This window comes from Theropithecus gelada, chromosome 7b (assembly GCF_003255815.1).
Source record: "Theropithecus gelada isolate Dixy chromosome 7b, Tgel_1.0, whole genome shotgun sequence".
Lineage (NCBI taxonomy): Eukaryota > Metazoa > Chordata > Mammalia > Primates > Cercopithecidae > Theropithecus > Theropithecus gelada.
The window spans coordinates 36,642,103-36,659,886 of record NC_037675.1 but is presented as its reverse complement, the minus strand read 5'-3'; the positions used below and the strand labels follow the sequence as shown (position 1 = coordinate 36,659,886).

The 17,784-nt window shown below is 38.6% G+C and overlaps 1 protein-coding gene across 12 annotated transcripts in view; it reads left to right on the top strand.

The window, feature by feature from the left end:
• RALGAPA1 (Ral GTPase activating protein catalytic alpha subunit 1) overlaps positions 1-17,784 on the top strand; it is a 278,210-nt gene that overhangs the window by 196,894 nt on the left and 63,532 nt on the right. For all 12 annotated transcript variants that reach the window (XM_025392196.1, XM_025392200.1, XM_025392190.1 and 9 more), the window contains one exon: positions 8,797-8,920. In XM_025392196.1, the coding sequence (XP_025247981.1) occupies positions 8,797-8,920 (124 nt within the window). The remainder of the gene's footprint in view (positions 1-8,796; positions 8,921-17,784) is intronic.

Genomic DNA, 17,784 nt, shown 5'->3' with positions numbered 1-17,784 from the left:
TTTATAAGCTCTAATTGATAGCCCTTTTCCTGAAAAAGCAAAAACACTGAGAAGTTTTTTTCTTTCACAATTAGAATTTACACATAATAGATTATGCTTTCAAATTAAAATTTTAATAGTTTGACTGAGACATAATTTACAATACAATTAATTCATTTAAAATGTACATATTTTTAGTATATTCACAGGGTTGTACAACTATCACCCCAGTCTAATTTTTAGGTTATTTTACTTCCTCTGAAAAGAAACCTGGTATCCATTACCCACCAGCCTTTCTTTCCTCCTATCCCTAGATAACACATATCTACTTTCTGTCTCTATAAATTTGCCTATTCTGGACACTTCATATAAATGGAATCAAATAATATATGGGTTTTTGTGGCAGCTTTTCTTGCTTAGCATGATGATTTCAAAGTTCATTCATGATGCAGCATGTTTCTACTTTATTTCTTTTTATTACCAGAAACCATTTCATTATATTGATAAATATCTGTTTATCCATTCATCAGTTGATGGATGTTTCAGTTGGTTTCACTTTTGGGCTAATATGAATAATGCTGCTGTGAACATTCATGTTCAGTTTTTTGTGTGGACATGTTTTGAATATATACCTAGGAGTAGAATTGCTGGATGATATGATAACTCTCTGTTTCACCATTGGAGGAACTGCAAACTGTTTTACACATCAGCTGTACCATTTTACATTCCCACCAGTGATATATGAGTGTTACATACTCTCCATGCCCTAGCCTATACTTGTTATTGTCATTCTTTTTTATTATACTCATCTTAGTGGATATGAAATGGTATCTTGTGAGTTTGTGAGACTTTTTTAGTATTGTTTTTTCCTGTACAGCTTTGATCAGCCTAAAATATCTCATGATTTTGATTTGCATTTCCCTAATGACTTATCATGAGTATTTTTCATTGCTATGATAATTGGCTATATATATGTTGTTCGAAAAAATGTCTATTTAAATGTATACTGGGTTGAATAGTATTCTCTCAGAATCTCATGTCCACCCTGAAACTCAGAGTTCAATTTGGAAGTAGAGTTTTCAGTTATGATGAGGTCACACTGTACTAGATTTTGCCCTAAATCTGATTACTTGTGTACTTATAAGAAAGCCATGTGAAGAAACACTTCTGCATACAGAGGAAAGATGCCTTTGTAAAGATGGAGGCAGAAATTGTAGTCATAGAGCCACAAGCCAAGTAATGCTGAAGAATTGTCAGCAACAACTGGAATATTAGAAGAGGCGAGGAAGGATGCTCCCCTACAAACTTTAGAAGGAGCATGGCCCTGTGCCTTGATTTCTGACTTTTAGCATGCAGCACTGTGAGAGAATAAATATTTTTTGTTGAGAGCAACCTAGTTTGCGTAACCCTAGGAACCCTAGGAACCCTAGGAAACCCTAGGAAAATGATACAAACGTCTTTGCCTATTTTTAAAATTGGGTTATGTGACTGGGCATGGAGGCCCACACCTGTAATCCCAGCACTTTGGAAGGCCAAGGCGGGCGGATAACATGAGGTCAGGAGTTCAAGACCAGCCTGGCCAACATAGTGAAACCCCGACTCTACTAAAAATGCAAAAATTAGCCAAGTATAGTGGTGCATACCTGTAATGCCTGTTACGCAGGAGGCTAAGACACAAGAATCACTTGAACCCAAGAGGCAGAGGCTGCAGTGAGCTGACATTGTGCCACTGCACTCCAGCCTAGATGACAGAGGGAGACTCCATCTCAAAAAAAAAAAAAAAAGTGAATAAAATAAAAAATAAAATAGAATTGGGCTTTTACTACTGACTTTAAAGTCCTTTGTATGTGTTCTAGATACAAGTTCTTTATCAGATACATGATTTGCAGTTTTTTTCTCATTCTGTAAATTGTCATTTCACTTTCATGATGGTATCATTCATAGTACAAAAAATTTAATTTTGATAAAGTTCAGTTTGCCTATTTTTCTTTTGTCACTTGTGCTTTTTGTGTTGTATTTAAGAAGACTTTGCCTAGGCCAGGCGTGGTGGCTCATGCCTATAATCCCAGCACTTTAGGAGGCCAAAGCGGGTGGATCACGAGGTCAGGAGATCGAGACCATCCTGGCTAACATGGTGAAACCCCGTCTCTACTAAAAATACAAAAAAATAGCTAGGCATGGTGGTGGGTGCCTGTCGTCCCAGCCACTTAGGAGGCTGAGGCAGGAGAATGGCGTGAACCTGGGAGGCAGAGCTTGCAGTGAGCCAAGATTGCACCACTACACTCCAGCCTGGGCGACAGAGCAAGACTCCGTCTCAAAAAAAAAAAAAAAAGACCTTGCCTAATATAAGATCCTTTGGGTTTTTTTTTTTAATGAGTTTTATAGTTTTAGCCCTTACATTTTTGATTTATGAGTCATTTGATTCAATTTTTTATATGGTGTAAGAATCTGACTTCATTTTTTTTTTTTTTTTTTTAAACAGAGTCTCATTCTGTCACCCAGGCTGGAGTACAGTGGCGCAGTCACAGCTCACTGCAGCCTCAACCTCCTGGGCTCAAGTGGTCTTCCTGCGTCAGCCTCCCAGGTAGCTGGGACTGCAGGCGCATGCCACCATGCCTGGCCAATTTTTAAATTTTTGTAGAGATGAGGTCTCATTTTTTTGCCTAGGCTGATCTTGAGCTCCTGTGCTCCAGCAATCTTCCTAACAGCCTCCCAAAGTGCTGGGATTACAGGTGTGAGCCATTGTGCCTGGCCCCAACTTCATTCTTTTTCATGTAGATGTCTAGTTGTCCCGGTATCATTTGTTGAAAACACTATTTATTGAAATGTCTTGATACCATTATCAAAAAGCTATTAACTATAAATATGAGTTTATTTCTGATCACATGATTCTGTTCCACTGATTTTTGTCTCATCTTGCATCAGTACTATGAGTGCTTTGATGACTTTTGTAGCAAGTTTTGAAATCAAGAAGTATGAGTTCTCCAATTCTATTCTTTTTCAAGATTGTTTTGGCCATTTTGGGGCTATTACATTTTCCTGTGAATTTTAGGATGAGCTTGTCAATTTCAGAGGGGTTTTTTTTTCCCTTTTTTCTCTTTTTATTTTTAGTGGGGATGGAGTCTCACTCTTTTGCCCAGCCTGGAGTGCAGTGGCATGATCAGAGCTCACTGCAGCCTGGAATTCCTGGGCTCAAGTGATCCTCCCACCTCACCTCATTCTCCCCAGTAGCTAGGACTACAGGCATGTGCCACCATGCCCGGCCAATTTTTTTTTTTTTTTTTTTTGTAGAGATGGTGTCTCACTGTGTGGCCTGGGCTGGGTGTTTTTCTTTTTTCTTTTTCTTTTTTTTTTTTTTTCTTTTTTGAGTTGGAGTCTCACTCTGTTGCCAGGCTGGAGTGCAGTGGCACGATCTCGGGGCTCACTGCATCCTCCACCTCCCGGGTTCAAGAGATTCTCCTGCCTCAGCCTTCCGAGTAGCTGGGACTACAGGCGCACACAACCACACCCAGCTAATTTTTGTATTTTTAGTAGAGATGAGGTTTTACCATGTTGGCCAGGGTGGTCTCGCCCTCTCGATCTCTTGACCTCATGATCCACCTGCCTTGGCCTCCCTAAGTGCTGGGATTACAGATGTGAGCCACCATGCCTGGCCCCAGGCTGGTCTTAAACTCCTGGCCTCAAGCAGTCCTCCTGCCTCAGCCTGACAAAGTGTTGGGATTACAGGCATGAGCGACCACACTCAGCCAAACTTGCCAATTTCTATTATCAAAGGCAGCTGGGATTTTGATAGGGATTACATTAAATCTGTAGATCAGTTTGGGGATGCTATCATCTTAACAATATTAAGTCTTTAGGCCCATGAACATGAGTGTTTTTAAATGTAGATCTTTAATTTCTTTCAACAGTGTTTTGTAATTTTCAAAATATAAGTTTTGCTCTTCACAGTAAATTTATACTCAAGTATTACTCTTTTTGGTGCTATTATAAAAGGATTTTTAAAATTTTGTTTTCTGTTTTTGGATTGTTTATTGCTAGTGTATAGAACTTCAGTTTTTGTATATTTGATCTTATATCTTGCAGCCTTGCTGAACTTGTTTATTAGCTCTAATAGCCTTTTTAGCAGATTCCTTAGGATTTTCTATATAAAAAATCACCTCATGTGCAAGTCAGATATTTTTACTTCTTCCTTTCTAATCAAATTATTAATTCAAAGTCTTCATTTGTTATAGGTCTATTCGGGTATTCTGTTTCTTTTTAAGGTTGGTTTTAGAAATTGTGTCTTTCGGCCGGATGCCGAATCTGTAATCCCAGCACTTTGGGAGGCCGAGGCGGCGGATCACGAGGTCAGGAGATCATAAGCATCCTGGCTAACATGGTGAAACCCCATCTCTACTAAAAATACAACAAATTAGCCTTGTGTGGTGGCAGGTGCCTGTCGTCCCAGCTACTGGGGAGGCTGAGGCAGGAGAATGGCATGAACCCGGGAAGCGGAGCTTGCAGTGAGCAGAGATCGCACCACTGCACTCCAGCCTGGGCGACAGAGCGAGACTCCATCTCAAAAAAAAAAAAGGAAATTGTGTCTTTCTTGGAATTTGTTCATTTTATCTAATTTAATTTGTTGACATACAAAGGCTTATAGCATTTCCTTATAATATTTTTTATTCCTGTAAAATATTTAGTGATGTCCCTTCTTTCTTTCCTGATAGTCATTTTGAGTCTTTTTTTATTGCTCAGTCTACCTAAGGATGGCTAATTTTGTTGATCATCTTAAAGAGCCAACTTTTGGGTTCATTGATTTTTTTTTCTCTATTGTTTTTCTCTTCTATTTTATTTATTTCCACTGTAGTCTTTATTATTTTCTTTTCTTTCTTCTGCTTGCTTTGAATTTAGTTGCTTTTTTTTTTTTTTTTTTTGGAGACAGGGTCTCACTGTGTCACCCAGGCTGAAGTGCAATGGCACAGTCATGGCTCACTGCAGCCTGGAACTCCCAGGCTCAAGTGATCCTCCCATCTTAGCCTCCCCAAGTAGCTGGGACCACTGGTGTGCACCATCACACCCAGTTGGTTTTTTTGTTTTTGTAGAGATGGGGTCTCACTGTATTGCCTAGGGTGGTCTCGAACTCCTGGGCTCAAGCAGTTTTTCTACCTTGGCCTCCACAAGTACTAGGATTACAGGTATGAATCACTGTGCCAGTTTTGTAAGGTGGAGGGTTTGGTTATTGGTATGAAATCTTTTTTAAAACTTTTTTTTCTTTCATTCTCAAAGGAAGTGAATGAAATCTTTTTTAATAGAGGCATTCAGATCTGTAAATTTCCCAATGAGCACTGCTTTACTTATAGGCCACATTTTCATTCATTCTCTCTTCTTATTTTCATTTTTTATTTTCATTCATCTCTAAGTATTTTCTCATTTCCCTTGAGATTTATTCTTTGACCCACTGGTAATTTAGGAGTATATGGTTACATTTTCACACATTTGTGAATTACCCAAATTTTCTTTCATTGATTTCTACTTTCATTCCATTGTGGATAAAAAATATACCTTGCGTGATTTCAAATCGTTTAAATTTATCAAGGCTTGTTTTATGGTCTATCCTGGAAGTTGTTTCACATATGCTTGAGAAGAATGTGTTTTTGCTACTGTAAGATAGAGTATTCTGTAGATGTCAGGTAGGTCTGGTTGTCATATTATTGTTCAAGTCTTCTGTTTCCTTGTTGATATTTTCTAGTTGTTCTGTCCATTATTGAAAGTGGGATATTAAAATCTTCAACTATTATTGAGGAAGTGTCTGTTTCTGCCTTCAGTTCTTTGTTTTGCATCATGTATTTTGGGGCTCTGTTTTTGGGTGCATATATGTTTGTAATTTTCATCTTTTCCTGTTAGATTGACCTTGTATCATTTGAAATATCTGTATCTCTAACATTTTTTGTTTTAAAGTCTTATTTTAGTATAGCCACTGTAGCTCTTTTGGTTTCTATTTTATGGTACTTGTTTCCATTCCTTTGACTTCAACTTTATCTGTGTCTTTGAATCCAAAAATATATTGTTGGTTGTTGTTTGCTTGTTCATTTGTTTATTTTCTAGCAACTTGGTCTCCCCACAGTAATTAGCCTCTGATCTCCCTGCTCAGATTTTTTAAAAATTGTTTTTCTTTTAGCCTGGCTAATGAGGGGTCTTCCCTGGATTATCACATACTTATTGGTCAAAATTTGTGCTTAGTCCTTACCAGTTTGATTTTTTTTTCCCCCTTACCATTTGATTTTTATCATTTACTTTGGGATGTGTGTGGCTTGGAGACTGCTATCACAGTTGAGAGTGTGTTTGTTTTTTTGTCCCACATTCACCAGGAGACTAATAGCTTGAAGGTTCACTCCTGATTACTCCAAAGAGGGTACAGCTTTGGGTATGCACACAGTCTTCCAGACTGCAAGGAATGACTGGATGTTATTTTTAAGTCTTAGCTTCCCAGGGGTCGACCCTGAGTTCAGGTTATTCAGTGCCAGTGAGGATTTACCTTGTTTTGATAAGTCTTTGTGTGACTTGGGGAATGCTTTCATGTCTGTCCATCCTACATCTTACTCTAATTGTTCCTTATTGGGTGAAGCCTAGTGCATGTGCACAGGGTTTTTGACCTCCAAAATTGACTGTGATTCCCCAAAGGGTCCTTCTTGGCTGTCTCATTTCCTGATTCTGTTAAAGTTCTGGCTGTTTTGCTTGTCATAGGGCTGCCAGCTTCTCTTAATTGCTTTCCTCCAAGCTCTGTTGCAAATAATGTCAGCCCTTTCCGGCAGAACTGCTGCAGAGTTCTTTGTCCTTATAACCTACTTTTCACCCTGGGCAAAACCTATCTCTCACTACACCTGACCTGGGGTCACGGATCAGCTTTTCCTGGAGTGACAGGGTCACTCTACAAGTCAGCACCTGGAAGGAGTTGGCAGTCCCTGGTCTTAGCTCGCTCTCCTGGCAGAATCTCTACCCTGTGAGCAAGCTAGAATGGAGAAGATTGAGACCCTCAACGTTTTGCTCCTGGAGCTTCTGCCCTAAGAGAGGGAGGGAAAGAGAGGAGACCTGGTTCTTTCAGCCACACCTATCTAAAATAGATCTTCTGTAACATGGGGCTGGAGAAGGATGATAAATGCCTCTAGTAACCTGTCTCTTCCATGGGGAAGCCATAGCTCCAGATTGGAAGCTGGAGAGAGAGGGAACCTCTGTCTTCTAGGCCTGAGTAGGATGCCCAGGGCAAAACTTCTGCAACATTGAGCTGAGGGAGTGGGGCAAGGAAACAAGTTGTAATTCATATATCAAAAGCTCTGTGTTGTTACTGAGATTTACTGAGTTTTCTTGAATGAATGTTTCCCTGTTTGCTCTATGACTTTAGGACAGTATACAGGGACTTTAAATAATGTTTTAAATTTTTTCAACAGATAAGGTATGTTTTGCTTGGGAGAGAGGCTGTGTAGATCCTTATTCTGCAGATTTGGAAGTCTCCCCATCCCCACATCATATTTTACTGCTTACACTAGCATATCCTGATGACACATCTGATACACTGAAAGTTTGCCTATGTGCTCATCATCTAAAGTAAAATATTCCATTATTGAAAGCAGCTGAAACATCTTTCTTGCTGATATTGAACCTACTATCATGATTTGGTAACTTGCTTCAGATGTGTGGGAAAATTCGGTTGTCAGACTCCATTTTTTAAAGAACTTTAATTCTTATTTACTTGTTGTTGTTGTTGTTGCAGGGTTTTTTTTTGCTTTTTTTTGCTTTTTTTAATTCCTACATGATATAGTAGTGAAAACTTTACTAATGGTCTTAAAGTTTTTTAACCCAAGCTTTGTTAAATCAACCTAAAGTAAATGTAGCATGACTTAGTTTGGAAAGCCAAATTGCAAAGCTAAATTTCAAACAAGAAATGTGCTTTTATGAACACTTTTAATTTTAGAGAGAACTAAAAATAAAATGTCTAAGAACTTGGCTGTTACTCCATACAGTTTTATATTTGTAAACAAACTGCATAACTATGCTTTCACCAATGTTGGACCACATATACGACAGTAGTCTCATAAGATTAGAATACCTTGTTTTTGCTGCACCCTTTTTGTTTATGTGTATTTATATACACAAATACTTAACAATATGTTACAATTGCCTACAGTATTCCTACAGTAACATGTTGTACAGATTTGTAGCTTAGCAACAAGAGGCTATACCTGATAGCCAAGGTTGTGTAGTAGTCTGTACCATCTAGGTTTATGTGAGTACATCTATAATGTTCATACAATAACAGAATTGCCTAAAGACACATTTCTCAGAATGTATCCCTGTTGTTAAACAACACTTAACTGTGGGTGTTTCTTCTACATTGTAAGTACTTTGAAGGATTGGATCCTTTCTCACTCATCTCTGTACTCCTACCTAGTTCTAAAATGTAGTCCCTTCAACCATGGGATTCGGCTACATTGCAAAACAGACAATTCTTGAGATGCTTTATGTATTCACACCTATGTGTCCTTCCTGATGCTCTTTCTCTTCATTTGTCGAATCTTTCTTACCTTCATCTAACTCAATTTTATCTTCTTTAAGTTTCTGTTTCTGCAGTCAAAAATGATCATGCTTGTCTTTGATTCCAATGGCAATTTTGTAGTAATTTTTTACTTACATTGCATTTATATCTCCTTCTGTAGACTGTAAGATCTAATCCTTTTTAATCTTTTTATTGCTACATACTTTGTACATAGAACTTAATTGTTGGATGAATGAGTAGATAAAATGGTGATTAAACGAGTGGTGTAATCTTTTGTTTTATAGCCGAGAGACACACAAGATTGCAGTATTTTATGTTGCTGAAGGACAAGAAGACAAACACTCCATTCTCACCAATACAGGAGGAAGTCAAGCATATGAAGATTTTGTAGCTGGTCTTGGTTGGGAGGTATTATTTTTAAATTATACGAAATATTTACATTTGGAAGCATAAGGTTTTTTCTTTTTTTTTTCCTAGCTTATTATAGAAGTATTATTTTAGGAGATACAACAGCTTAACAACTAATTTGTTATTGTTTCTGCCTTCCATTTTGTCTGCACATACAGCAGCAGTTGGGACTTTGAAAGGAAAGGTGTTGACTATTTTATGAGACAGTATATTGTGAAAGAGTACTAAACTCATAGCTTTATAAGATCTGGATTTTCCTTACAGCTGTGACCACTGGACTGGTGGTCTTCAAACTAGGACCTTATGGCTACACAAAGGCTTTCCAGGAATATGTGGGTATACATAGTTTTGAGGAAATTAGCTTCCAGATCCTCAAGTTTACCAAAACTAATGCCAGAAAACCCTTCTGCAGTCTCTTGTCTCTCATTTACTTTGTAAAAGAAAGGCATACTACTCACCCACCCCAAATCGTACAGTGTCCCAGAGGGTTTTAGCACCAACAAAAGAGACAGTTCTAGTGGGTATACTTTTAGGAGAAAGTCCCTGCCAGCAAAACAAGAAATTTTGAAAGGTGTTATACTTTATGTCATTCAAGAAACCAACCCATGTCAAGATTCCTGTACCAAATCTGTCTATCTTAGAATTATAACTCAGAAGGTAGGTATTTGTCATAAGGATTTGGATGAATATGTTTATTTGAATTGAAAAATGAAGTATCAGACATGTTCTAGAACAGAAAGTAAATCTGATGTGGCTGATTGGCTTGTGATCAATTTAATACCAGACACTTTGCATATATTGAAGCAGCCAAATCTGTAGCTCCAAGATTTTGATGAAAATATATTTAAAGCACATATATTTATTATATAGTGTACTGGAAATTGTATCCTTGGCAATCATTTAAATTTTTTATGAAAATTTTTATTATAGTTTTCAATTTAATAGTTTCCCAAAATTGCTGTAGAGAGTATATGAGCAAAATTGTTAAAGAGCACTGCATTAGACTATAAGCTTGTAGAGGGCAGGCACTTTTATCTCAGTGATTTTTCTTTTTTTTTAAATTCCCAGTGCCTTTCACAGTGTCTGATATGTAAGCCTTTAGTGTTTTGTATATATTTTTATGGCTAATCTAACCTATTTTTTTATGATTTTTTCCTTGGGATACATAGCTTATTTATAAATGTGTAGTTTTATTTCAAAATATGTGAGTTTTTTCTAGATGTCGTTATTGATACCTAATTCTATCCCATTGTGATTACAGAATATACTCTGTAAGATTTCAGTATTTTGAAATATAATGTATCTCAGTATAGGTACCCTATTCCCTTGAAAAAAATGTGTATATTCTGTAGTTATTGAGTGTAATGAACTAGGTATGTCAGTTAGGTCAAGGTGGTTGTTGGTAGTATTTAAATCAGTATGTTTTTACTGACTTCATTTCTTTTAAAAATTTTTATTGCTACATAATAATTGTACATATTTATGTGGAACATATAATTTTGATAAGTGCATACAATGTGTAGTGATCAGTTCAGGATATTTAGGATACCCATCACTTCAAACATTTATCATTTGTGTTGGAAACATTTCAAATCTCCTCTTCTAACTATTTTGAAATAAACAACATTTTGTTGTTAACTATAGTCATGCTAATGTACTATTGAACTGTAGGGCTTATTCCTTCTATCTCACTATATGTTTTGTCTTCGTTAGCCAGCCTATCTTCATCGCCACACCACAACCACCACCTTCACCAGCCTCTGGTAACTGTCATTCTATTTGTTACCTCCATGAGATCAACTTTTTTAGCTCCCACATCTGAGTGAGAACATGTAATGTTTGTCTTTCTGTGTCTGGTTTATTTGTCTTAACATAATGACCTCCAATTCCATCCATGCTTCTGCAAATGATAGGATTCCATTCCTTTTTATGACTGAATAGTATTGCATTGTGATACATACCACATTTTCTTTATTCAGTCATCTGTTGATGGATATTTAGGTTGTTTCCATATCTTGGCTGTTGTGAGTAAAGCTGCAATAAATATGGCAGTGCAGGTATCGCTTTGATATACTGATTTCCTTTTCTTTGAATAAATACCCAGTAGTGGGATTTATGGATCGTATTAACCTGCTGTTTTACCTTAAGTGAGTTATTTAAGCTCTGTATGCCTCTTTACTTATTTGTCAAAGGTAATGTACTTTTTTACCCAACAGAGGTGATGTGAAGTTCAATTGAGCTTATATATGTGAAAATGCTTTGAAAAGTACAAAAAAAAAACCCTAAGTAGATTTTCTGTTAAAATGTAAAATACCATAAAAGTATTAGTAAAAGTAAGGGAGACATGAAAAAGAACAAGTTAGGAATATTTACACTTTTTGATTTCAAAACTTAATACAGAGCAATGCTAATCAAGGTAGTGTGGATAGATCCTGGGGCAGAACTTAGGAAAAAAAAAAAAAGAAGATAGTGTAGTACTGCTGGTACAAGGATAGACATATAGATCAATGGAATAGAATTGAGAGTCCAGAAATAAACCCCATATTTGTGGTCAGCCGTTTTTGACAAGGGTGCCACAACCATCCAATGGAGAAAGAATAGTCTTTTCAACAAATGGTGCTGAGACTATGAGCCATATGCAAAGAATGAAGCCAGACTCTTACCCCATACCATGTACAAAAATTAACTCCAAATGGATCACGGACCTAAATGTACGACCTAGAATTTTAAAACTTTAGAAGAAAATATAGGAGTAAATCCTTGTGATCTTGGATTTTGCAAAGGATTTTTAGATAAGACACAAAGCATGAGCAACAAAGACAGAACCAGATAATTGTACTTTATTAAAATTAAAATTTTTGTACTTCATGGTGAAGTCTGATAAGAGACTAGTATCTAGAATATACAAACAAGTTATACAAATCAATGATTAGAAGATACTCAACTAAAAAATGGTCAAAGGACCTAAATAGACATTTCTCCACAAAAGATATATAAATGACCAATAAACACATAAAAAGATGCTCAACATCCTTTGCTATCGGGGAAATGCAAATCAAAACCATAGTAGGTATCACTTCACACCCATTAAGATAACTACAATCGGTATTGCGGCGGAGCAAGATGGCTGAATAGGAACAGCTCCAGTCTCCAACTCCCAGCGCGAGCGACACAGAAGACCGGTGATTTCTGCATTTTCAACTGAGGTACTGGGTTCATCTCACTGGGGAGTGCCGGACAATCGGTGCTGGTCAGCTGCTGCAGCCCGACCAGCGAGAGCTGAAGCAGGGCGAGGCATCGCCTCACCTGGGAAGCGCAAGGGGAAAGGGAATCCCTTTTCCTAGCCAGGGGAACTGAGACACACAACACCTGGAAAATCAGGTAACTCCCACCCCAATACTGCGCTTTAAGCAAACAGGCATACCAGGAGATTATATCCCACACCTGGCCGGGAGGGTCCCACGCCCACGGAGCCACCCTCATTGCTAGCACAGCAGTCTGCAATCTAACCGCAAGGCAGCAGCGAGGCTGGGGGAGGAGTGCCCACCATTGCTGAGGCTTAAGTAGGTAAACAAAGCCGCTGGGAAGCTCGAACTGGGTGGAGCTCACAGCAGCTCAAGGAAACCTGCCTGTCTCTGTAGACTCCACCTCTGGGGACAAGGCACAGCTAAACAACAACAAAAGCAGCAGAAACCTCTGCAGACGCAAACGACTCTGTCTGACAGCTTTGAAGAGAGCAGTGGATCTCCCAACACGGAGGTTGAGATCTGAGAAGGGACAGACTGCCTGCTCAAGTGGGTCCCTGACCCCTGAGTAGCCTAACTGGGAGACATCCCCCACTAGGGGCAGTCTGACACCCCACACCTCACAGGGTGGAGTACACCCCTGAGAGGAAGCCTCCAAAGCAAGAATCAGACAGGTACACTCGCTGTTCAGCAATATTCTATCTTCTGCAGCCTCTGCTGCTGACACCCAGGCAAACAGGGTCTGGAGTGGACCTCAAGCAATCTCCAACAGACCTACAGCTGAGGGTCCTGACTGTTAGAAGGAAAACTATCAAACAGGAAGGACACCTACACCAAAACCCCATCAGTACGTCACCATCATCATCAAAGACCAAAGGCAGATAAAACCACAAAGATGGGGAAAAAGCAGGGCAGAAAAGCTGGAAATTCAAAAAATAAGAGCGCATCTCCCCCGGCAAAGGAGCACAGCTCATCACCAGCAACAGATCAAAGCTGGACGGAGAATGACTTTGACGAGATGAGAGAAGAAGGCTTCAGTCCATCAAACTTCTCAGAGCTAAAGGAGGAATTACGTACCCAGCGCAAAGAAACTAAAAATCTTGTAAAAAAAGTGGAAGAATTGATGGCTAGAGTAAATAATGCAGAGAAGGTCATAAACAAAATGAAAGAGATGAAAACCATGACACGAGAAATACGTGACAAATGCACAAGCTTCAGTAACCGACTCGATCAACTGGAAGAAAGAGTATCAGCGATTGAGGATCAAATGAACGAAATGAAGCGAGAAGAGAAACCAAAAGAAAAAAGAAGAAAAAGAAATGAACAAAGCCTGCAAGAAGTATGGGATATGTAAAAAGACCAAATCTACATCTGATTGGGGTGCCTGAAAGTGAGGGGGAAAATGGAACCAAGTTGGAAAACACTCTTCAGGATATCATCCAGGAGAACTTCCCCAACCTAGTAGGGCAGGCCAACATTCAAATCCAGGAAATACAGAGAACGCCACAAAGATACTCCTCGAGAAGAGCAACTCCAAGACACATAATTGCCAGATTCACCAAAGTTGAAATGAAGGAAAAAATCTTAAGGGCAGCCAGAGAGAAAGGTCGGGTTACCCACAAAGGGAAGCCCATCAGACTCACAGCAGATCTCTCGGCAGAAACTCTCCAAGCCAGAAGAGAGTGGGGGCCAATATTCAACATTCTTAAAGAAAAGAATTTTCAACCCAGAATTTCATATCCAGCCAAACTAAGTTTCATAAGTGAAGGAGAAATAAAATCCTTTACAGATAAGCAAATGCTTAGAGATTTTGTCACCACTAGGCCTGCCTTACAAGAGACCCTGAAGGAAGCACTCAACATGGAAAGGAACAACCGGTACCAGCCATTGCAAAAACATGCCGAAATGTAAAGACCATCGAGGCTAGGAAGAAACTGCATCAACTAACGAGCAAAATAACCAGTTAATATCATAATGGCAGGATCGAGTTCACACATAACAATCTTAACCTTAAATGTAAATGGACTAAATGCTCCAATTAAAAGACACAGACTGGCAAACTGGATGAAGAGTCAAGACCCATCAGTCTGCTATATTCAGGAGACCCATCTCACACGCAGAGACATACATAGGCTCAAAATAAAGGGATGGAGGAAGATTTACCAAGCAAATGGAGAACAAAAAAAAGCAGGGGTTGCAATACTAGTCTCTGATAAAACAGACTTTAAACCATCAAAGATCAAAAGAGACAAAGAAGGCCATTACATAATGGTAAAAGGATCAATTCAACAGGAAGAGCTAACTATCCTAAATATATATGCACCCAATACAGGAGCACCCAGATTCATAAAGCAAGTCCTTAGAGACTTACAAAGAGACTTAGACTCCCATACAATAATAATGGGAGACTTCAACACTCCACTGTCAACATTAGACAGATCAACGAGACAGAAAGTTAACAAGGATATCCAGGAATTGAACTCATCTCTGCAGCAAGCAGACCTAATAGACATCTATAGAACTCTCCACCCCAAATCAACAGAATATACATTCTTCTCAGCACCACATTGCACTTATTCCAAAATTGACCACATAATTGGAAGTAAAGCACTCCTCAGCAAATGTACAAGAACAGAAATTACAACAAACTGTCTCTCAGACCACAGTGCAATCAAACTAGAACTCAGGACTAAGAAACTCAATCAAAACCGCTCAACTACATGGAAACTGAACAACCTGCTCCTGAATGACTACTGGGTACATAACGAAATGAAGGCAGAAATAAAGACGTTCTTTGAAACCAATGAGAACAAAGATACAACATACCAGAATCTCTGGGACACATTTAAAGCAGTGTGTAGAGGGAAATTTATAGCACTAAATGCCCACAAGAGAAAGCAGGAAAGATCTAAAATTGACACTCTAACATCACAATTAAAAGAACTAGAGAAGCAAGAGTAAACACATTCAAAAGCTAGCAGAAGGCAAGAAATAACTAAGGTCAGAGCAGAACTGAAGGAGATCGAGACACAAAAAACCCTCCAAAAAATCAGTGAATCCAGGAGTTGGTTTTTTGAAAAGATCAACAAAATTGACAGACCGCTAGCAAGACTAATAAAGAAGAAAAGAGAGAAGAATCAAATAGACGCAATAAAAAATGATAAAGGGGATATCACCACTGACCCCACAGAAATACAAACTACCATCAGAGAATACTATACACACCTCTACGCAAATAAACTAGAAAATCTAGAAGAAATGGATAATTTCCTGGACACTTACACTCTTGCAAGACTAAACCAGGAAGAAGTTGAATCCCTGAATAGACCAATAGCAGGCTCTGAAATTGAGGCAATAATTAATAGCCTACCAACGAAAAAAAGTCCAGGACCAGATGGATTCACAGCTGAATTCTACCAGAGGTACAAGGAGGAGCTGGTACCATTCCTTCTGAAACTATTCCTATCAATAGAAAAAGAGGGAATCCTCCCTAACTCATTTTATGAGGCCAACATCATCCTGATACCAAAGCCTGGCAGAGACACAACAAAAAAAGAGAATTTTAGACCAATATCCCTGAGGAACATCGATGCAAAAATCCTCAAGAAAATACTGGCAAACCGGATTCAGCAGCACATCAAAAAGCTTATCCACCATGATCAAGTGGGCTTCATCCCTGGGATGCAAGGCTGGTTCAACATTCGCAAATCAATAAACATAATCCAGCATATAAACAGAACCAAAGACAAGAACCACATGATTATCTCAATAGATGCAGAAAAGGCTTTTGACAAAATTCAACAGCCCTTCATGCTAAAAACGCTCAATAAATTCGGTATTGATGGAATGTATCTCAAAATAATAAGAGCTATTTATGACAAACCCACAGCCAATATCATACTGAATGGGCAAAAACTGGAAAAATTCCCTTTGAAAACTGGCACAAGACAGGGATGCCCTCTCTCACCACTCCTATTCAACATAGTGTTGGAAGTTCTGGCTAGGGCAATCAGGCAAGAGAAAGAAAGAAAGGGTATTCAGTTAGGAAAAGAGGAAGTCAAATTGTCCCTGTTTGCAGATGACATGATTGTATATTTAGAAAACCCCATTGTCTCAGCCCAAAATCTCCTTAAGCTGATAAGCAACTTCAGCAAAGTCTCAGGGTAGAAAATTAATGTGCAAAAATCACAAGCATTCGTATACACCAGTAACAGACAAACAGAGAGCCAAATCATGAATGAACTTCCATTCACAATAGCTTCAAAGAGAATAAAATACCTAGGAATCCAACTTACAAGGGATGTAAAGGACCTCTTCAAGGAGGACTACAAACCACTGCTCAGTGAAATAAAAGAGGACACAAACAAATGGAAGAACATACCATGCTCATGGATAGGAAGAATCAATATCGTGAAAATGGCCATACTGCCCAAGGTTATTTATAGATTCAATGCCATCCCCATCAAGCTACCAATGAGTTTCTTCACAGAATTGGAAAAAACTGCTTTAAAGTTCATATGGAACCAAAAAAGAGCCCGCATCTCCAAGACAATCCTAAGTCAAAAGAACAAAGCTGGAGGCATCATGCTACCTGACTTCAAACTATACTACAAGGCTACAGTAACCAAAACAGCATGGTACTGGTACCAAAACAGAGATATAGACCAATGGAACAGAACAGAGTCCTCAGAAATAATACCACACATCTACAGCCATCTGATCTTTGACAAACCTGAGAGAAACAAGAAATGGGGAAAGGATTCCCTATTTAATAAATGGTGCTGGGAAAATTGGCTAGCCATAAGTAGAAAGCTGAAACTGGATCCTTTCCTTACTCCTTATACGAAAATTAATTCAAGATGGATTAGAGACTTAAATGTTAGACCTAATACCATAAAAACCCTAGAGGAAAACCTAGGTAGTACCATTCAGGACATAGGCATGGGCAAAGACTTCATGTCTAAAACACCAAAAGCAACGGCAGCAAAAGCCAAAATTGACAAATGGGATCTCATTAAACTAAAGAGCTTCTGCACAGCAAAAGAAACTACCATCAGAGTGAACAGGCAACCTACAGAATGGGAGAAAATTTTTGCAATCTACTCATCTGACAAAGGGCTAATATCCAGAACCTGCAAAGAACTCAAACAAATTTACAAGCAAAAAACAAACAACCCCATCAAAAAGTGGGCAAAGGATATGAACAGACATTTCTCAAAAGAAGACATTCATACAGCCAACAGACACATGAAAAAATGCTCATCATCACTGGCCATCAGAGAAATGCAAATCAAAACCACAATGAGATACCATCTCACACCAGTTAGAATGGCGATCATTAAAAAGTCAGGAAACAACAGGTGCTGGAGAGGATGTGGAGAAATAGGAACACTTTTACACTGTTGGTGGGATTGTAAACTAGTTCAACCATTATGGAAAACAGTATGGCGATTCCTCAAGGATCTAGAACTAGATGTACCGTATGACCCAGCCATCCCATTACTGGGTATATACCCAAAGGATTATAAATCATGCTACTATAAAGACACATGCACACGTATGTTTATTGCGGCACTATTCACAATAGCAAAGACTTGGAATCAACCCAAATCAGTGACA